Source organism: Globicephala melas, chromosome X, assembly GCF_963455315.2.
Source record: "Globicephala melas chromosome X, mGloMel1.2, whole genome shotgun sequence".
Taxonomy (NCBI): domain Eukaryota; kingdom Metazoa; phylum Chordata; class Mammalia; order Artiodactyla; family Delphinidae; genus Globicephala; species Globicephala melas.
In genome coordinates, this window is record NC_083335.1 from 56,296,969 (window position 1) to 56,319,274 (window position 22,306).

At 37.3% G+C, this 22,306-nt stretch overlaps 1 protein-coding gene, 1 non-coding gene and 1 pseudogene across 2 annotated transcripts in view; 1 reads left to right on the top strand and 2 right to left on the bottom strand.

Moving 5' to 3' along the window:
- The window catches only part of POF1B (POF1B actin binding protein), a 100,379-nt gene that overhangs the window by 47,417 nt on the left and 30,656 nt on the right, over nt 1-22,306 (top strand). Inside the window, exons 5-7 of the mRNA XM_060292023.1 lie at nt 12,139-12,269; nt 16,871-16,898; nt 18,077-18,151. Of these exons, the coding sequence (XP_060148006.1) occupies nt 12,139-12,269; nt 16,871-16,898; nt 18,077-18,151 (234 nt within the window). The remainder of the gene's footprint in view (nt 1-12,138; nt 12,270-16,870; nt 16,899-18,076; nt 18,152-22,306) is intronic.
- LOC115849265 (small ribosomal subunit protein eS1-like) lies at nt 1,658-2,440 on the bottom strand (annotated as a pseudogene).
- On the bottom strand, nt 6,639-6,743 carry LOC115849267 (U6 spliceosomal RNA). Its single transcript, XR_004037954.1, has one exon. It is a non-coding gene; the product is annotated as a U6 spliceosomal RNA (small nuclear RNA).

A 22,306-nucleotide genomic window follows, 5' to 3' on the forward strand; every position in this document is an offset into this window, starting at 1 on the left:
CATCTGGTCTTAGTTGAGGCATGTGGGATCGTTCGTTGCGGCACGAAGGCTTCTCTCTAGTTGTGGTGTGTGGGTTTTCTCTTCTCTAGTTGCGGCACACGGGCTCCAGGGTGCATGGGTACTGTAGTTTGCGGCACGCGGGCTCTCTAGTTGAAGCGCAAGAGCTCAGTTGTGGCTCGCAGGCTTTAGTTGCTCCGCATGTGGGATCTTAGTTCCCTGACCAGGGATTGAACCCGCGTCCCCTGCATTGTAAGGCGGATTTTTTTTTACCACAGCACCACCAGGGAAGTCCCTGTAATGATATTTTTAAATGAAACTAAATCACCTTTAAAGTGCTTTCCAAGAAGCAAAAGGCATTAAAATATTTTTGAAAATTAGATGTCCAAAAACCTGGCTCCAAAATATTTCTAATAAAACTAATTTATGTATGTTTTCCATGGTTCTCCTTAGAAAGATCATTATTTTGGTTTCAAATTCGAAACAGCACCAATCACATTTCTTTCCCTGAGGACATTAAGAATAACATGCTGTGATCATTTTCCTGCCATTAGCAAGGAACAGATAATTTCACATATGTTAGTGACAGGGAAAAGCTCAGCTGGACTCGTTTTACAAGTTGTTATACAGGTGGTGTTTATAAGAAAGACTCAAATAATTATATATATTGCATGTACAACTCTTTTGCACTTGGCTTGAGGCTTCCAAGAAAACTTTGAGTCATGGGAAGATGTCAAGGGAAGAGTCCTGCTCACTTGGATAGTGCTATTGCCAATGGAAAATTCTCCAACTTGTGATGCCTTTCTTCTGTCATTTGAAAATTTAATTTTTGTCAACATCAAGACAGCACAGATCTTAGTGTCAGGTGCTTTCTCTGACAAGTATCCAGGAAGCTTGTTACAATGTTTATTTAACGTAAGTCGTTCACTAATTATGGAAACTCTGGGCTGCTTAGCTTAATAAACTCAGCATTTCTGCCTGTTCCCTCATTCAGTCACATGTGACTCTAGTCCTTCTCCATCTTTTTTTTTTTTCCTTCGGTACGCGGGCCTCTCACTGTTGTGGCCTCTCCCATTGCACAGCACAGGCTCCGGACGCGCAGGCTCAGCGGCCATGGCTCACGGGCCCAGCCGCTCAGCGGCATGTGGGATCCTCCCGGACCGGGGCACGAACCCATGTCCCCTGCATCGGCAGGTGGACTCTCAACCACTGCACCACCAGTGAAGCCCTCTTCTCCATCTTTATTGCCTTCTCCATCCCCATTATTGAAAATGAGTGTCTTTTGTGCAAAACTCTATTCCCTGCTATCCTTTCCCCAAATTTAATTGATATCTGTTTTGGACCCATTTTTTCTCCAACACCACCCTTATCTGTCTCCAGCTACCTCCTGCTCTTGTGCCCTTTTGAACTCTTGTTCTGTGGCAAACAAGAATTGTTATTTATTTACTCTTTTAAAAAGTTTTTATTTTTTTAATCAAAATAATACATATAGATAGCATAAAAGGTCAAATATTATTAAATGGCATAAAACAAACAGCAAGTTCCTGTCCCAACCCTTTCCATGCACGCCTGATGCCCAGAGGAAACCATTTTCTCTTTTGTTTTGTTTTGTTTTATCACAAATAAGATCTTTTATTTGTCACCATTAAAAGTCTGATTTTTAAACAGATTCTTGGACTGGTGGCTCACATCCATTAGCTCTTTCAACTTTAGCACCTGTCTCATCCCCAGCAGCTTCTCCAGAACTACTACCATGTAGCTCCATGAGTTTTCCCAATTCAAACTTGGGCTCTTCAGCATTTTTACTTTTCTAACAAAGACATCATGGAGTGGATAAATAGATTGGCAGGCCTTTTCTATGTCTTTTCCAGTGCTGTCTGGAATCAACTGATTGACCATCTCTTTCAAGTCATTTGTCTGCACCTCTTGGGTCATGATTTCCATCATCTTCTTGAAGATCTGGCAGACCTGCTGGTGCTGGGCATAAGAGGTCTTCTGAATCTGATTGTTGCATTTTTTAGTAAAACCCACACAGAATAGACGAAGCAAATAACCATCGGTAGTCTTGACATCAACGTGAGCTTCAGGCATGGTCTGCCATTTTTTTACCATGGAGCACATTTTGTCATGGGTAAGATCCATGCCATGGAAATTAGGCAGTTTTTGCCCTGAACATCCTCAGTAATAAGCTTGAATTTTCTAAATGCAACTTCATCATTCTGCAGATCAACAAGGCTCACTTCAAAAACACGACCCTTGAGGCCATCAGATGCGATTTGGGTTCCTTGAGTTCTTGTGATAGTGTTTTCCCAATATTTCTTATATTGAACATAGCTGGTGCTTTCACATCATACCAATCTTTCTTAGAAAATGGGTCAACGACTTTCTTCTTGGCTCCCTTTTTATCCCCTTTTGTAAGGCGCTTGTTCTTGCCGACTGCCATGGTGCTGCTCAGAGAGCCAAAAGGGCGGAAGTTAGAGGCAACAATTTTCAACTCAGCTTTTTTTCTTCTTGTCTTTACTTCCATATAGCTAAATAATATGGGTATACTTATGCTGCTATTTTTTTGATTTATCAACGTTGTATATTATCTGTTGGTAATTCTGGTACATAAGGATTTAGTTCTATTAATCACCCACCTACCTGTTTACATCCCTTTCATCATCTCAGTATAGTTAAATCCCCATATTTTGGGCTAAATCATTATTCAGTGTTTATATTATTATTGCTATGAAAGTATTATTTACTGCTGAACCAATTTGTGTACTATTTTGCTGCTTTTATTAGTATAACTATTATTTGCTGGTGTTAATAATTCCCTAAATGTTTTCATTTGTTTGGTTTTCTATGTATCTATTGCTAATTATTTTCTGAGTACAATTTTTTTTTTTTTTCGGTACGCGGGCCTCTCACTGTTGTGGGCTCTCCTGTTGCACAGCACAGGCTCCGAACGCACAGGCTCAGCAGCCATGGCTCACGGACCCAGCCACTCCGCGGCATGTGGGATCTTCCTGGACCGGGGCACGAACCTGTGTCCCCTGAATCGGCAGGCGGACTCTCAACCACTGCGCCACCAGGGAAGCCCTCTCAGTACAATTTTATACAGTCAAGTCTTCTGGTTTTTGTTGATCAACCATTTCCTCTCTTTAAAACCTTGCAATCCATATACACCTCTCCTCTTGGCTCATATTATCACTACTACTGACCTTCTAGTCACTCTCATCATCCTTCAACAGTTTCACTGGCACGCTTACAATCTTCTCCCCACTTTCCCCTGACCCCTGCCCTGGAATCATCTATGAGAACTTCTCCACTCAAATGATAGATCTTTCTCATGCTCTGTCCTCATGGTTCTTCATCACCTTTAATTTCTTCATTTCTACTACATCTTCAGCTCTCATAGACTTTGGCCACTCCTTGAACCTCCACATCACTTGAAACTGTTTCATCTGGAATTCTGAATCTCTCTTTCTCTTATCATCACTTTCTTACTTCATCTCCTACTCCCTAATTCCCATTGAGCCTTGCCCTCAACAAGCTCTCCAGCCCTCAGTTCCAAACCAGGCTGGTGTCCCCTGTCAGCTGATTCAACAATGCTCTTGCTAGAAACCCTTAAAATTGTTGCCTTCTCTGATTAGTCCTCATTTTGCTAATCTCTTACTTTGGATAGACTGCCATCCACTTTCTCTGCACCTAGATTTTGACTTCGTGTGCTAGAGAAAGTTCGCAAACTAGGCCAATTTAGTCTAGTACAGATTATCTCTGTCTTGCTGGATTCCTTCTGTTGCTAGACAGTCCTTTTAGTTAATTCTGATTGACTTGCCACCCCAGTCCTCAGTATATAGTCTTTATTTTTCCCTCTTCACACTCCAGGTCCCATTGCTGTTCTCTTACTTTCTGCAGGTAGCCTTCCCTTCTACCAAGAATGGGCAGTGGAACTCAGATTTTAATGTGTACCAGAATCAGTTGGTTGACCTGCTTAAATATAGATTGCTGGGACTTGATAGTTTGCATTTCCAAGTTCACTCGTTATCCTAATGCTACTTGGTCCAGGGACCACAATTTGAGTTCACTATGCGAACTCCTTCAACACCCTACTTCATTGAAAAATTTCTCTGTACTTTCAGTGAACTTTTGATTCTTCTGATCTTTGAGAATTAATAATCTAACCTTGTCTTCAAGATGACTCCATTAGCAACCCTACCAATCTACTGACTTATGATCTCAATCATTTTTGTTCCCTTCACTTGCAAAATCCCTGAAGGAGGAAGGCATACTCACTGCTGCCATTTCCTCATTACCCACAGATTCCTTAACACCTTGAAAACCAGTTTCTAGTTTCAACATTCTTCTGAAACTGCTTTTATTGACCTCTAAGTTGCAAATTCCACTTCCTTTTTTGCTTCATTTTCATCTTATTCCAGTTCGAATAAGATGGAATAGTTGATAATGTTGATCCATTGTATTCTTGATATTCTTTCTTTCCATTATACTGTACTGCTGCTTCTAATTCTTCTCAGGCTCCTCTTCCTTCTTTCATCAGATCTTCCCCAAAGACACATCCCCTTGGCCTTCTTCTCCTTTCTCTACCCCTTCTGCCTTGACTATATGGTGTAAAAGCTTGACTTCTATTACCTTTACATATCACCTTTACATGGACAACTCCCCAAACTTCCCTCCGAAGCTCTAATCTATAATTTTTTGTGTGTGTGTGGGACGCGGGCCTCTCACCACTGTGGCCCCTCCTGCCAAGGAGCACAGGCTCTGGATACGCAGGCCCAGCGGCCATGGCTCACGGGCCCAGCCGCTCCGCGGCTTGCAGGATCCTCCCGGACCAGAGCACGAACCCGCGTCCCCTGCATCGGCAGGAGGACTCCCAACCACTGTGCCACCAGGGAAGCCCTAATCCATAATTTTTAATGGACTAGTTGATGTCTCTACTTGGCTGTCCCACAGTCACCTCCAACTGACCATATACCAACTTTTCATTCTATGACCTCCATTTCTATTAATGATATCTTCAGTGCACTAATCACCAGACTTAAAATTTAGCATTATTGGGCTTCCCTGGTGGCGCGGTGGTTGACAGTCCTCCTGCCGATGCAGGGGACGTGGGTTCGTACCCCGGTCCGGGAGGATCCCACATGCCACGGAGCAGCTGGGCCCGTGAGCCATGGCCGCTGAGCCTGCACGTCCAGAGCCTGTGCTCCGCAACTGGAGAGGCCACAACAGTGAGAGGCCCGCGTACCGCCAAAAAAAGAAAAAATTAGCATTATTTTTTTTAGATTATTTATTTATTTATTTTATTATTATTATTTTTGCTGCATCAGGTCTTAGTTGTGGCACGCAGGATCTTTGTTGAGGTGCGTGTGATCTTTCATTGTGGCATGTGGGCCCTTTGTTGTTGTGCACAGGCCTCTCTCTAGTTGTGGCAGTGGTTTTTCTCTTCTCTAGTTGTGACTTGCAGGCTCCAGGACGCATGGCCTCTGTAGTTGTGGCGCCCAGGTTCCAGAGTGCATAGGCTCTGTAGTTTGCAGCACGCAGGCTCTAGTTGAGGTGTGTGAGCTCAGTAGTTGCGGCATGCGGGCACGTTTTGGCATGTTGCCCCGCAGCATGTGGAATCTTAGTTCCTTGACGAGGGATTGAACCCACATCCTCTGCATTGGAAGGCAGATTCTTTACCACTGGACCACCAGGGAAGTCCCTTAGGATTATTTTTTACTTTCCCTCTCATTTGCCACCTCACACCTAATCAGTTGTCATAGTCTGAAGAATCTTCCTACATAAAACCACTCTCATATAGCTGAAAGTTGGGTTTCCTTCCTATAACTCTTTTACCATTTTTGTTGTTGTCATCATAGCTAAGGTTTATTACAGTAATATAGCCAGTGGGGGGCTGACCCCTGGGGAGGAGACACCCACTCCACAGGAGCCAGCAGTTGCTTTGGGGGCCCTCCCTGGCTGTGGGGAGGGTGCACCACACTCACAGGAAACGGAGAGCAGAGGAAGGGCCTGTGGTTGCCTTTGCCCAGCAGCCCTGCTGCTCTACAGGGACTAATGTAGTACATAGAGCACATTTAAAATGGGGCCAGCATGGGAGATAAAACCATTATCCACCCTGTGATAACTAGTTACAAAAGTCACCCCTGGGTCAGACTGCTCAGGGAAGGCAGCACGTCGTGCGCAGAATCGAGCCATGATGAACGAGGGTGTCCAGAGGCTCGACTTGCCTCCTGGGCGCGGTCTGGGGTCAGGGTGACTGTGCCGGACACCGGCCGCTGCCAGTCCCCCTGGGTCCGCAGGCCAGTCCTTGGCCCCTCAGGCAGGCACTGGGTCAGCAGTCAGGGGTGGGTGGCCAGGCTTTCTCGAGGTCAACCTGCATGGCCTGCGGGAGCCACTCGCAGTACTCGGCCAGCAGGTATTTAGGGTTTTTTCTCCAAGCAGCCAGCAAGGCGTCTCACAGTTGGCTTTCTCGGCAACAAAGGCTCTCAGGAGACTGCCCTGGGCTGCAGTCTAACCCACGTCTTCAGCATCGTGCTGAGGCTAGACAACAAACAGCCCTTGTAGGAGGCCAGCTTGTGGAAGACCTGGGGAGACACCACAGGACGGGGAGAAGGCTCCGGGGCTCACATCCCGCCCATAGAAATATGGAACGCTTCATTAATTTGTGTGTCATCCTTGCGCAGGGGCCATGCTAATATTCTGTGTATCGTTCCGATTTTAGTGTATGTGCTGCCGAAGAGAAGAGAGCACTCTTTTACCATTTGATCTGTGCTTCTCTTCGTATCTCTTATGAACTGGGCAATCTATCATATAAAGTTATTTAGATACATATCTTAGCTCTTCTAAAAGACCATAAGGTCCTTGAGAGAGGAGGAGACAGTATCTTATGTCTTTTCCCCCAGTAGTGCTTAAAACTGTACCATAAGGCAGTACTTAGTAAGTTCTCAGTAAATGTGTGCTGAATGAATGAAAGCATCATGTCACTGAGACCTTTTAAATCCTGCATGTGGCTTGGGGGTATAGATTTTAGCCTTTGTGTTAAGAAAAAATGTTAGAATGTAAGATAAATTATCAATACACTGAAAGAGCTACTACATATGTGCAGTGAGTTCCTCCATTGGCTTTACTTACATAATAAAGAACTGGTTCCATTCCTTGAATAAATTACATACTAAGGAATGGCAGAATAGAGAAATGGCAGAGAGGTGGAGAAGAGACAAAAGTAGCAACAAAGATGTTTCCAAGAAGTTATGCATTAAAAAATACATATTCATTTAAAATTAATTTCATTGGGATATATCTCCTGCTTCATTACAAAAAGTATTTAGAGTGGCTTAAAAGAACAAATAAGATGTAATAGAACAGAAAAAGAAATGTCAAGGACAGTGTAAATATAATGGGGCAATAACACCAGAAGGAAAATAGAGTACACAGAAATGCAGGCCACAGAGTTCCATGTCATTAGTAAAAATGGGCTAAAAACTTGGCTCTGAGATTTCTGGAAGCCACAAGGGGGAAAAACATGATTAGTGGCAAAATTCCCATTGTTCATGAGAAAAAGCTTCATAAGTTTTCAGTAGTCACGTGTGTTATAGGAAAATATATTTTATTTTCCAGTCAGAGAGAATAATTTAAGCAGTTACAAATTAGTCACCTGGATTCATTATAAAATGACAATCCAAACCATCTACTTATTTTTAGTTGTTAGAGGAGTGGAAGAATCATCTTGTTTTATAATAACATGTCAAAAGCTATACATATACACTAAAAAGGGAGCAAGGACAGCACTGACTAGGTTTCGGATAAAGTCAATTTCAGCTGCTTTTTTAAAAAAATTTATTTATTTATTTATTTATGGCTGCATTGTGTCTTCGTTGCTGCACACGGGCTTTTCTCTAGTAGCAGTGAGCAGGGGCTACTCTTCGTTGCGGAGTGCAGGCTTCTCATTCCGGTGGCTCCTCTTGTGGAGCATGGGCTCTAGGCACATGGGCTTCAGTAGTTGTGGCACGTGGGCTCAGTAGTTGTGGTGCCCAGGCTTAGTTGCTCCAGGCATGAGGGATCTTCCCGGACCAGGGCTCGAACCTGTGTCTCCTGCATTGGCAAGCAGATTCCTAACCACTGTACTACCAGGGAAGCCCTTCAGTTGCCTTGTTAAAGCACCTCTTCCAATTAGTGCTTTTCCATCTATTATAGTTAACATTTAGCCCAAATTGCATCCTTTATGACAACTTCCTCATGCAACAAATGTTTACTGAGGATCTACTATACTCAGACTCTATGGTATGTGCTGGAATTAAAGAAATGTATAAAAAGAGTGTCTCTACTCTCCAGTAGCTGAGAGTCATGTAGAAAATTTATAACCATCTTCCACTCCTATCATTATTCAAATAACCAATTGTCCATATGTGTTAAGTTAAATAAAACCATTATTTATATGATGGTTTTTACATGACAGTTTAATAATTTACCTGCCCCCCTCCAAAGTAATACCTCCAGCAACTTTATAAAATAAGTACTAAATTACCTGCATTTTACAGTTGAGCAACCCGAGGTTCAGAGAGGTTAAGCAGTACATACACTTAGGCCACAACTAGGAAGTGGGCGCTCCACTTTTGGCTCCAATTTCCATTCTTTCTTCATTGCAACACTTTTCTGCCTAGAGTTACTCACAGGAAATTAAATTAGGTCTTTATTTCAAGTACAGGACTGTTGTTATGAGTCAAGTCTTCATTTTAGAATTATAATTATTGTACAGTACATTCAATTCAGTGACAACATTTATTGAAAATCTTCTGTGTACCAGGTACTGTATAGTGCAACATTTCTTTACTAAAATATCTATGGAGATTAAAATAGCACTGAGGATTTTCAGAACCTAAAATTCTGATACTTTTTCTCCTAGGATTTCTTCTTGTGGTACAAAATAGGAAGAGACCAATTATTGCTTTTTTTTTACCTTGTTAGCTAAATGACATTGTACATAAAATGCATTTCATTTCATGGGGATTAATGCCAACTGGATTAACTATGGTTTCAATCTATCTGACAGCTATTAAACGTCCCAAATCAAAGCAAAATTAATGAAGCAGTAACCTTATTTATCTACAAGTGTCACCATATAAGGTTTGCAGGATAATAATCCTATTCTCCTATTATTAGGATATTATATTATATATATTATGTAATATATATTATTATATAATATAATATATATTATATTAATAATAATCCTATTATCCTATTATTAGGATTATTATTAATCCTATTATCCTATCCTATTATTACAACCTATACGTTGTAAACTTTCCTTAATAGTGATGTTTTCTGTTGTCATGTAGCAAAAAGTTACTACCCAGGAGGGTCTAAGCACAGAAGACCTTATTAGTTAACATGTCCATGACCTTTTAGAGGGTTAGGCATTTATGTATAATTGCTTTTATATAATATGGCATTTTAAGCACTTTTGAATCCACTAAGCAACCATTCTAAATAGGTGAAAAATGCATACATAAGCCAGTTACCTAGTGGGGATAAATTTAATTAAGCCAGTACCCTCTACTACGAGATTACTACTAGATTGTGATTTGTGCATTCATCACAGGCTATACATATACACTAGTCCTGAACAGTATTCTCAAAAATGTGTGTCACTAAGCTTGAAGGGGGCCAGGGAAGAAAATATAGATAGCTCAGCTGAAATCTGCAACTATTGTGTGTCTACTATCGGTAGGACTCTATAATCACTACCACTGAACTTTGTAAATATGGTTGGTCAAAAGTATCATCTTTGAATATCAAAGTTTATATAATGTAGATACTAACAAAAGAAATTCCACACCTGGAATCTCATAGACCACAAATAAGAAACAAAACTCCAGACTAGAAACAGGACAAGAACTTCCAAGGCAGTAGTGAGGTGAAGCCCATGGTTTTCCTTTACAAGGTACTTCCTTTCTATAGATTTTCTGAAAAATGACTGCTGATTTGCCTCTGGTTTCACACTTAAACATTGTTGCTTGCCTTGGGTTTGTGGCAGTAATTCTAATCAGAGGCTTTTACTAGCAATCAGACACAAGGAGTTGGACTGCTTAGCCATTATTATGGTCAAATAGTGATCTGATTAAAGGTATTTGATTGATGCATGCTGAAGAATCTTTAATAATTTTTGTAATTTTTTGAGAAATATCACATTTTGTGTATCTTGGAACAACTATTCTTCAGCACAGTTTGTATTCCTGCCCTATTTTTATGTGAAAGCTAAAGCTATTATCTTAGATTGACATTCAAGATAGCTCTCATTCATCAGGCAGAAATGCTGATGTGAGGTAATTTTATTTCAAGTATCCTATCAACTCAATATTGTCACAGAGAGAAAACCTCCATCCATTAGAGCTACCATTCTGACTGAAAACATTCATGTTTCCTTGGGAGGCTCCCTGTCTTGGCTTTTTCAAGTCAACAAGAACATGGTTTTGAGCCAGCTCTAAAAGAAATGTCAAAGCACACCTACAAACAGTTCCAATAAAACTAAAATCTACCGACCTGTGATTTAGTAATGAAAATATTGCTAACTGGCACGTCATAGTTTATGGTTAGGAAATTTCATTTTATTATTGAGTGTAGTCCTGTCAAAGACTTAACAGCAGAAGAGAATCTGATTTCTGTCTGTCCTCTCCCCTCCACACTTTTGAACCCAAGTGGGTTTTGGTTTTTACTGTGTTACTCAAATGTTACTGTAACTTGTGGACTGTATACAACTAAGGAGGAATATATATACAAAGGAGTGAAATTTTGTTTCTTGCTATTCTACCTTGATGGCTATTTGGTCAAAAGAACCCATTCTTCAATTTTAATGCTCTCACCTTTTCTCTAACTGATTAAAATTTATTAACTGAATTTCAGCCATATTTTGCATGGTTTCACAATAAGAAAATCAAACTCTTCACTGTTTCAACTCCTAGCCCAGCTAACCTCCAAAATAATGCAGTTAGGGGCAGTGTAATTCCTAAGTTGCTGAGAAAACAAACACAAGAGGTCTTCTGGGAGGCAATATTGTGTAGTGGTTACAAGAGAACATTACCTCATTTAATCTTTATGTCAAGTTCATAGCACAATGGCTGGCACATAGTAAGAGCTAAATAAATATTAGTTATTGTTATCATTTCTCAAAATAAAATCACCTCCCTTTGGTAACTATTTTTTTTTTCCTTTGGTAACTTTTAACACCTCTTTTTATCTATGAACACAGACACGAGGCTGATGCAAATCGTTCCCCGTCCTGGACTCTGTGACTCTTTATTTGGGTGCCACACTGAAGTCACAAGAGCAAGAGTTTTAGTAATGGCACAAATTACTAATGTGGGCAAAGAATTGTATACCCAACATGTTAACTAGTGTACAGTGCAATGACAGGAGAATATTTGTGCAAAAATAAAAAAAGGAATAAATACTTTAAGATAATTTGAAACTATAAAATTACTCTGTCAAATTAAACTGGAAGGAAAAAAAAAACTCCATGGTTTTCACAGCATTATGAGGGCATTATAATTGGCTAAGAGAGAAAAATAGGCAAAATACTAAGTGTATCAAATTACTTGTGTGCAGATTCTAACAGGGAGCTCAGTACTTGAATGTCCTGGCTAAAGAAATGCCCTTTTCTACTTGGGAAAGTTAATGGTTTTGGAAGGAACACATATAGAGAGGTGAGGCAGGAAGGCGTTATCTACCTGGCTAGCTATAGCAATGAGATAACCTGAGGATCAGTGGAATGACACTGACAGATGGATAAGCCATGTGATGATAATGAGCAACTCAGAGATTTTGATTTACTTGTTTTACTTTTCATTTAAGCATCTATATTCAAGAATTTTTATGTAAATTATTCAAGGTTTGCATTCATTAGATCACTTAGGCTTGAGTGAAATGAAACTGAAAATGCCATTACAATGTTGCTTTTCCTTTAAATTCCTCCCGTATTGAAAAATGTATACATCAGCTACAAAGAAAATTTAGTGGCTTCATTTATGTGATGACTGTGATGAGTTACTTGTATTAATAGGTTATTTCACTTTTTTCATTTCACAGCAAAATATCTGTGAACTTAATATTGTTTATAATTGTGATTGATATTTTCTTCAGGTGATAATTCAGGATGATGGCCCTGAAAAATTGGACCCCAAGTATTTTGGAGAGTTGCTTGCTGATCTATGCCGTAAAAATACAAATCTATATCACTGCTTATTAGAACATTTGCAGAGAATTGGAGGAAGGTACTGTAAATATATCATTTGCTTGGCGTTGTAGCTTTCAAACATTTTACAATACCCTGGTATTTTTTAATAGACTTTATTTTTTAGAGCAATTTTAGGTTTACAGCAAAACTTGAGTACTTTTAATGGGGAAACAGGCAACTGTATGAGCAGATCTGAGGAAATATCTCATTTTAAGAGTTAATGTACTTAATGAAAATCATTGAAGATATCTTACCAGCTATTTTGGGGTCAGTAAAGAATTACGTGGATCTTCTTTTCTAACGTACTTTGATGAAAAATGCAACCACTTAGACAAGGAGCTCCAAAAATGTGTGGCATACGATGACTTGTTTTAAGATATTACACTGATGATATAAGATACAGTCCCATTGCCAACACACTACTGTTTATCTTCCATTGATGTGTGCTCAACATATGAAGACCAGAGTTTAATATACATTTAGGGTTGTGTATTATTATAAATGTCATGTATTATTTTAATATTATATATTACATATAATGTATGAAATATAAATTATACAAATATCTATTTATAAGTTAATGTAAATATGTATATTATACAATAATATTATATAATAATATATAATACTTATTTAAATATATAAACATAAACAATTTATCAACTATTCATGTGTAGATGAGAGCACATTATGTCATGAAATGAATTTCATAAGCTATACTCCAAAAGTTGCCTTCTACTACATAGTCACATCATATATGTGGTCATCTGTCAGGCAAAATTTAGGAAAGCTCCATAAACTCAGAAAAATCTGGAGGTTAAAGGAAAGTCAGTATAAACTTCACCAACTAGATTCTTCTACTTCTCAGAGATCTTTAATCTCTTCTCTCTCTGCTTATTACAATTCTGTTTATTAGCTCCCTCCTCCCCAACTTTTCTTGCTTTCTTATTCATGATTGCAACCATTCTCTTAGCATCACCCTCAACTGCCTTGCCTCTTTATCATATTGTCCCTGCCACTTAGCAAAATCCCAACTCTGGATCAGTCTAGCTCTCTGCTTTATCTATTGTTTTCTTTTTTTCCTCTATCCAGTACTCACTGCCCACTACCCCTAGAATTCAGACACTACCCCCCGAGGGCTGTTTCATTTACCCTGGTTTCCTTGGTGCCTAGTGTGGTGACTGATTTAGTGTGGTGCTTAATAAATATTTGTTGAATGAATGCCTTCTTTATGCTACATCCATGCAGTTGAGCACAGAGAAAAGCGCATGGTAATTATTAACGCATGGTTTCCATCTTCAGCTAGGCCTTCATCAGTGTTTTATACTAATCAATATCCTCTCCCCTTATCCAAACAACTATTTCACACATTCATTCATTTGCATAATGTCACTACCTTAAAATCTTTCCCCTCATTCTGAGTACTCTATTATGTATTGAGTGTCCACTATTGTGCCAGACACTGTGCTAAGTGCTTTTTGAATATTATCTAATTTGTACAGTAACCATAGAAAGTTTCAAATGGACACCCAAAGAGAATAAGTTATTAAGATCACATAGCTACTAAGTGCTTGAGATGGATTCAAACAGTTTTGAGTACTCTTATACCTATAAGCCATGACTCAGCTTTTCTGCAAAGCCTTCTCTAGATACTGTTTTGTCTAGATGTTCCTCTTCTGTGTATTAATCATGTCTTGTGAATATTTCTGTTAAAGTATCACATGGTAAAATCAAGAGCATATAGAGACATATATTCTTAAGTACGCTGATTGTAGATGCAGGGTTCATACCCTGGGTTCATGTCCTAGCTTTTGTTACATACTAGATGTGTAATATCAGGCAACCTGTTTAACCTCTCTGTACCTCAGTTTCTTCATCTGTGAAATAGGGATTATAATAATGCTTATTTCATAGATTTGTTATAAGCAATAAATGATTTATTTAAGACATGTACTTACAAGCAGCAGGAGCATCATGTGAAATGCAGGTCTGGAAACAGACCTGTAGAATCAAAAACTCTGGGGTAAGGCCAAGCAGCAAGCCCTCTGGAGGATTCTGATACATGTTAAAGTATGAGAACCACTGACCTAAGGCCACAAAAGTGGCAAATCTGGGACTAGAACCTATGGGAGAACCTTTTTACTTTAGGCAAATCACTTAACCTTTCATACTAGATATGTGTCTCTAAATTATTTAACATATTGCAGACACATTAAAGAAATTATCAATTTTTGAATCATCAAATTTGAAAACGTTGGAGGACTTAGACCAATTTTACATTGCTCAAATTTTGCCTTAGATCACTTATGTTTGTGTCACGTACAGGACAAGATAATATTTGTGTTTGGATTGCTGAAATCCAGTTCAGAGCACATGGCCTTGACAAAGTCGCTACTCAATAAAGGTTTATAGAATGAGAGTTAAATATATTCCAAATGTATTAGTCTCATACTAATTAGAAGTAGACAAAGTAATTGAGCAAGGGAAGTTAAATTGTTTTATAATGACCAACCAGGTAGAGATGTAATCTGGGGTTTTGAAATAACTCCCTGTCATTGAGGGTTTTGATAAATGTATATGGGTGACCTAAATGTGTAATTAAGCACTGAAAAACATTGAGTTTAATTTCTAGAGTAGCTAAAAATACTAAAAAGAAAATAGAAAGCTGGGGTCTCCACATTAGTAAACACTCCAGAGTGGAGAGGGTCTCATAAAATTTTGGTGCTTAAGAGTTTTTGTTTGTCAGAAGGTTGTCAGTTTCTTTCTCTTCATTCCACCCGCCTTTTATTTCTTCTTTTGTTTTTTTCCTTATTACATTCCTTCCTTCCTAGGAGGTGAGATGACATAGTGAGTGCCTCTCTTTTTTTTTTTCTGCCCACTGTAATTATAGTCACCATCACCTTGTACTGAATGGAGATATAATCCACAATGGTCTTTCCACCTCCCGCCTCTGCTCTCTTTGTTTCCACTCTCTCTCTCTCTCCCACCCCTTTGTCTCCACTTTTCTTCTCTTTCTAAATTGCAATTCAGCAATAAGTAGACTGGAAGGTCAGAATTAAGAAAGGTTGTCTTATGAAACCATTTTGGTTACATTTGTAAATTCCAGTATTAAGTGCTGTTGATTGCTCCTTGTTTGTTTCTTTGTTTTGTTTTCTTATTTGTAGAAAGAAGTAAGTGGCTAGGGACATGTGTACTAGGTTGGCATTGGAATTGGGATTTTAAACATAAAAGGTCTATTAATATTGTGATAATAATTCCAGTTAACAGTAATGCAAGACTACTATACCTGCATTGTGAGTCATATTTTAACTTCTTTTAGCTTCCAATATATGCATGCAGTTACTTCAGTAACACACTAAAAAAGTAGAAGATACTTCATTTTTTTTCGCTAGGGCCTCCCCAAAATTTATATTTTGAGCAACCCAGGAAATACCACATACATACATACAGACAATTGCACATATGCAGTCATGCCTCAGGAAATGAAATCTTCAGTTCTCATTCTCCACATTAGCTTGTGTATTTCTATAAATGCATGCGAGAGGTTTCGCACAGTAAGTGACCCACTTATCTCTGTAAGCAATATATTACTCATAAGCACTTACTTAGAAGGTAAAGGTAGAAGCTAATGTACTAGCTTATATCTCTAAAATATGTTTCTGTTGTACCTGACGATATGGCAGTCATATATCTATGATTTCCTAAGATAGTCTTACTTTAACATACTTTGTCTTGCTGTCAGAACATGTGTACAGTTTTTTGTTTGTTTGTTTGAGAAGTATGTTCATCGTATGTATTTTGAACCCAATTTTTCCACGAAGTGCAGGGGGAACAAGTAGGCAAAAATAAAGGCCTATCTGTTGCCACTGGCAACGCTAGAACTGTATCCTTCCCAGCTTTCACCATTCCCCAAAGGAGCCAGTGCCGGACTGGTATAACCACTAACAATTCGCTTGCAGCATTTGCCTACCTAACATGGCTTCACAAAGGGCCTTCCAACCCTCATGGACAAACCTTCATTTTGATGCTGGAAATTCTACTTTCCCACTAGAATTTTGGTGATGTTGCTTAAGGCTATGTCCCTATGTAAACATTCCAATATCCTTTTAAGCTTTGTCATTGCTATACATACTGTAGTGTAGATTGAATGATTAGTGTAGATTGCGAAGTCTTACAAGTTTTGGTTTTGACTAAAAGGGTATGAATAACTTAAAGACACTGTAGGGAGAAGCTGGAATCAGCATTAAAAGGGAGCAATACAAGGAGAAAAATAAGGTGGAAATAGAAAATGACTTATTGTTATTTGTTCACTCAGATAGTATTTTTTGCCAAACTGAAGACTTCTACATCTAGTCACAAATAAACCGGTGTTAATGAATGGTAGTAATTCTGCATATTATATTGGCTTGTTATTTGGATGTTGTTCATTTTTAATAGATTAGCTAATTCCAGGAAAATTAACTTTATTTTTGTCAAGTGCCATTTTAGTTAGCTTTAAATTTTTCATTAGGATTATAAATTTCACTTGATATGTTATATATCAAAAAGTAAGGTAAAATATTTAGAACACTAACATTTATATATGATCAATGTATATATTTTCCTAAGGTTGTCTGTTTTTTTTTTTCATTCTTGCAGCAAACAGGACTTTGAGTCTACAGATGAGGTAAGTGCAAAAAGAGTTGAAAATCAAATATAGTTGATAACAAAGCAGATAACAAAGCAGATACTTGCATTAATAATATTGTTTTTAATTTGGTGTTTTTATTAGACTGGAAACAGGTTAGTGAAAGAAATAATGATCCTTTTGCCTTTAAAATGATATAACCATTTATATCTTTGTAATGGCTTTAAAGGTGATAATTGTAAAAGTAATAATCATTCACACAAAAAATGTTTTATCAGCTGTCACCTTATGATTTAGCTTGTCTTTGCTTATGAGAACATTTAAAAGTTCATTGACTACATACTCTGTTTTACAAAACTGAAATCTACGTTAACTAATTAAATAGCAAATTTAGTTTTAATGTATTTCGAAAACTTGTATGTCCCATGCCAAATAGCCAGCAACTTGAAGTAAATATTTTCAAGTATCAATTCTAAATATTATGTATATACATTTTGGTAATAGTTACTTTTAATGGGATAAGTCATCAAATAGAGAAAGAACTGATTTCAAAGTAACAATCACAATGGCTTCTTTTATGTTAATTTTCATCTTTATTTCCAAAGTATTGACGCACTGCATTTGTTACAATAATTCAGTAAGCCCTAAATTGTCTTTATGAAGTACTGAATTCAATTCAGCTTCTCACTTAAAATTTGTTGAAGCTTCTTAATGTTGCTGTGGCAACATCATAATCTTTCAAAAGTCACCACAGCTCTATGCAAATTCTCAGTAAACCTTTAATTTTATTTTATTTACTCAAATTTTCATTATTTAAAAAATCAGCCTTTAAAGTGTCATATCTACCACCCAACTAAACTTCCAGTTGTTAAAAAATACATGGAAATAAAGTGGTAATGGGATTTAAGTGACTACCCTTTTGTTTTTAAGTTGCTCTTTTTAAAAAATAGAAATGGGACATCTGATTGATTGCCCCAAAGTTCCCCCTAAACTTCCTGTAATTCAGGGTTCTTTCCATGGTGTATGTAGTACAATTATTTTTTTAAAAAGTAAGAACTGATAATGCTAGAAGTAAAGTTTGTGGCAACTATTACCCAGAAAGTGAAGTAATCTTCTGATATCCATAAAAACACGTCCCTCTCTACAAAAGTCTGCTGACCCTCTGATTAAAACACTAAAATGTATCTGTTGAAAGATAAGCCTCTCTTTTCTTACAGTCAGAAGACACCGAATCGTTGATTCCTAAAGGATTGTCAGAATTTACAAAACAGCAAATTCGCTATATTCTGCAGGTGAGATGGGGTCAAGAGTGGCTGTGAAGGCAACACTAACAAACCACTAGCCCAGGATGTTTCCTTTAATTAAGGACAGAAAGTCCCAAATAAAATTCCTATTTCACAAGAGTTGATTGCATTTTGATTAAACAAGGGTTGCATTATAGTTTGGTCAGACTATCAAACACTAGTATTGAATGACTAGCATTCAGGAAATCATTATAGAAATATTCCGGGCTGTGGAATGCCCTTATTCTCTCCTCACTGCTGTAGCACAACCTGACTCTAACTTATAGGATTTGCCCTCCTCTTCTCCATTCTACTTTCTATACCTCCCTACCCTACCCCTGGCAGATGGAAAGGCCAATGACTTGATTTTCCTGAATTGTGGAATGCTAGAGACCACTGCAGCAGTAAATTCCCCTACACTGAAGGGAGAGACAGACCAAGACAGATCAAGATAGGTGCTAAAGAAATAAGGCTAAAATGAAGAGTACATGTGTTTGCAAGAAAGGATTCTAAAGATACTCTAGTTTTGTCTAGTGAGGCAAGTTTCTAAGTTTGATATTTGGTCTCAAATCTTTGTTGATCATCCAGATATTGGACCTGACATCTTATCTGTGAAACTTAAATGAAATATTTTTAGTGGCACACAGTCTGTATTATAAAGAGACAGTGGTATGGGGAACACATATGCTCTGCAGAACCTGAATCTTGGATACATCCTTGATATTATTTCTGGTGGCAGGATGTCCATCCAAAGTGCATTCAAGGCCTATTTCCTCAAAAAACTCTGAGAATGTTTGCATCTAAGTTCCTGAGAAACATTAGTCGGTAGTTTTCTTGTATTTGCTTTGATTTTGGTGTCAGGATAATCTAGCATCATGAAATGAATTGGTAAATGTCTCTTCCTTTTCTGTTTTCTGGAAGAAAATGTATAGACATAGTGTTAACTCTTCGTTAAACATTTGGTATAATCCTTCAGTGAAAATATCTGGGCATGGATATATATTTTTCAGCAGTTTAAAAAAATTCTAAATTCAATTCCTTAGTAGTTACAGGTCTAGTCAAATGATCTGTTTCGTGTTGGGTGAGTTGTGGTAATCTGTGTTTTTCAAGGAAGTAGTCAATTTCAACTAAATTATCAAATTTATATGTGCATAACTATTCACAGTATTCCCTTATTATCCTTTTGATGTCTGTGGGGTCTGTATTACTCTTCCCTATTTAACTCCTGACACTAGTGATTTGTGTCTTCTTTCTTTTTTTGTTGTCAGTCTTGTTGGAGGTTTATCAATTTTATTGATTTTTTTCAAAGAACTATATTTTAGTTTATTGATCTCTATTGTTTTCCTGTTTACACTTCCATTGATTTTTTTTCTCGTCTGTATTATTTCCTTCCTTTGCTGGCTTTTGGTTTCTTTTGATCTTCTTTGTCTAGTTTCTTGATATAGAAAGTTAGATTATTGATTTCACACCTTTTCTATTTTCTAATGTAAGCATTTAGTGCTATAAATATCCTCTCAGCATGGCTTTAGTTGTGTCCCACAAGTTATGATATGTATTTTCATTTTCTTTCAGTTTTATATATTTTTATTTCCCTTTAGACTTCTGCTTTGACTGGTGGATTATTTAGAAGTGTATTGTTTACTTTCTAAGTGTTTAGAGATTTTCCTATTGTCTTTCTGTTATTCATTTCTAGTTTGATTCCACTGTGGGCAGAAAATATACTCCATATGAGATTAATTTTTTTGAAATGGCTAAGTTTGATAGTCAAGGATATGATCTATTTTGGTATATGTTCCATGGGTATATGAAAGGAATGTGCATCTGTTGTTGGATGAAGTATTCTATAAATGCTGATTAGATCCTTTGGTTGATGGTATTGTTGAATTATTGTATTATGTATTCTTGCTCATTTTCTTCTAAGCAGTACTATCAGTTGCCGAGAGAGGGGTATAAAAGTCTTCAGTTATATCTATGGGTTTGTCTATTTCTCCTTTCAGTTCTATCAGTTTTTGTTTGATACATTTTGTAGCTCTGTTGTCTGGTGCATAAACATTTAGGATTGCTATGTCTTCCTGGTGGACTGACTCTTATTATGTAATGTCCCTCTGTGTTCCTGGTAATTTTCTTTGCTCTGAAGTTATTTTTATCTAATATCAATAGCACTCCTTTCTTTTGATTAATGTTTGCATGGTATATCTTTTTTCCCAACTTTTAAATTTCATTATGTATATTTTAATTTTCATTATCTTTGAAATGAATTTCTTATAGAAAACACATAGTGAGGTCATGTTTTTTCTTATCATTCTGTCAATCTGTCTTTTAACTGGTGTATTTAGACCAAGTTGTAATTATTGATATGTTAGGGCTAGATCTGCCATTGTGTTTTCTGTTTGTTCTGTTTTTTGTTTCTGTTTTCTTTGTCTTGCTTTCATGTGGATTACTTGAATATGTTTTAGAATTCCATTTTGATTTACCTCTATTGCTTCTGAGTGTATCACGTAGTATAGCTTTTTTAGGGGTTGCTCTAAGTATTACATTATATACCCATAACTTATCCCCGTGTATTGGTGTCAACATTTTATCAGTTTCAGTGAACTGCAGAAAATTTTGCTTCTTTTATCTTTCTTTAACCTCCACATTTATAATTTTTAAAATATTTCCTCTACAGGCATTGAGAGCCACATCACACAGTGTTATATATATATATATATATATTTTGCTTCAATCTTCAAATATAATTTAGAAAATTCAAAAGGAGAAGGAAAGCCTACTGTATTTACCTATATTTTTGCTTATTGTGTTACTTCTTCCTTCTTGATATTCCAAATTTCTTCTTTTATCATTTTCTTTTTCTTCAGAGAACTTCCTTCAGCCATTTTTTTAAGGGTAGGTCTGCTAGTGAAAAATTCTTTTTCTTTTCCTCTGAAAATGTGATTTTCCCTTCATTCCTAAAGGTTGTTTTCATTGCATACAGAATTTGTAGTTGACAATTCTTTTCATTCATCACTTTAAAAATGTATGCCACTTCCTTCTGGCCTCTATGATTTTTCATGAGAAATCGGCTGTCATTTGAATTGCTATTCCCAATAGTTAAGGTTTCTTTTGCTGCTTTTAAGATTTTAAATTTATCTTCAGTTTTAAGAAGTTTGCCTCATATGTCCAGGCATGGATTTCTTTGGGTCTATCCTGTTTAGGGTTTGCTCAACTTCTTAAATCTGTGTATTTTTTTTGCTAATTTGGGGAAGTTTACAGCCATTATTTCTTCATATACTTTTTCAGCTCCCCCCTCTTTCTTTTTTCCTTCTAGGATTCTGATGACATGAATGTTAGATATATGTCATACTCCCACTGGACACTGAGGCTCTGTTCAATTTTTTTCCAACCTATTTTCTCTCTGATGTTCAGAACTCAGTATTTTCTATTGTTCTGTCTTCAAGTTCACTGATTCTTTGCTCTATGGTTTCCTTTCTGCTTTTTAGTCCATCTACTGAGGTTTTTGTTTTTGTTTTGCTTTTTAATTATTGAGTTTTCAGTTCTAAAATTTTCATTTAGTTACTCTTTATAGCTTCTGTTTGTTTTCTGAGATTTTCTGTTTTGTTGCTGAGACTTTCTATTTTTTATTTGTTTTAAATCTTTGCAATTTCTTGTTGAAACTTTTTTTAATTTGGTGTGTTTTTTAAATTAATTTTTATTAGAGTATCATTGCTTTACAATGTTGTGTTAGTTTCTTGCTGTACAGCAAAGTGAATCAGTCTTACATACACATATATCCCTTCTTTTTTAGATTTCCTTCCCATTTAGGTCACCACAGAGCACTGAGTAGAGTTCCCTGTGCTACACAGTAGGCTCTCATTCGTTATCTATTTTACACATAGTAGTGTATTTATGTCAGTCCCAATCTCTCAGTTCATCCCACCCCTCCCTTCCCCTCTTGGTAACCATAAGTTTGTTCTCTACATCTGTGACTCTATTTCTACTTTGCAAATAAGTTCTTCTCTACCATTTTTCTAGATTCCACATATAAGTGATATTATGTGATATTTGTTTTTCTCTTTTTGACTTACTTCACTCTGTATGACTGTTTCTAGATCCATCCACGTCTCTGCAAATGGCACTATTTTGTTCCTTTTTATGACTGAGTAATATTCCATTGTATATATGTGC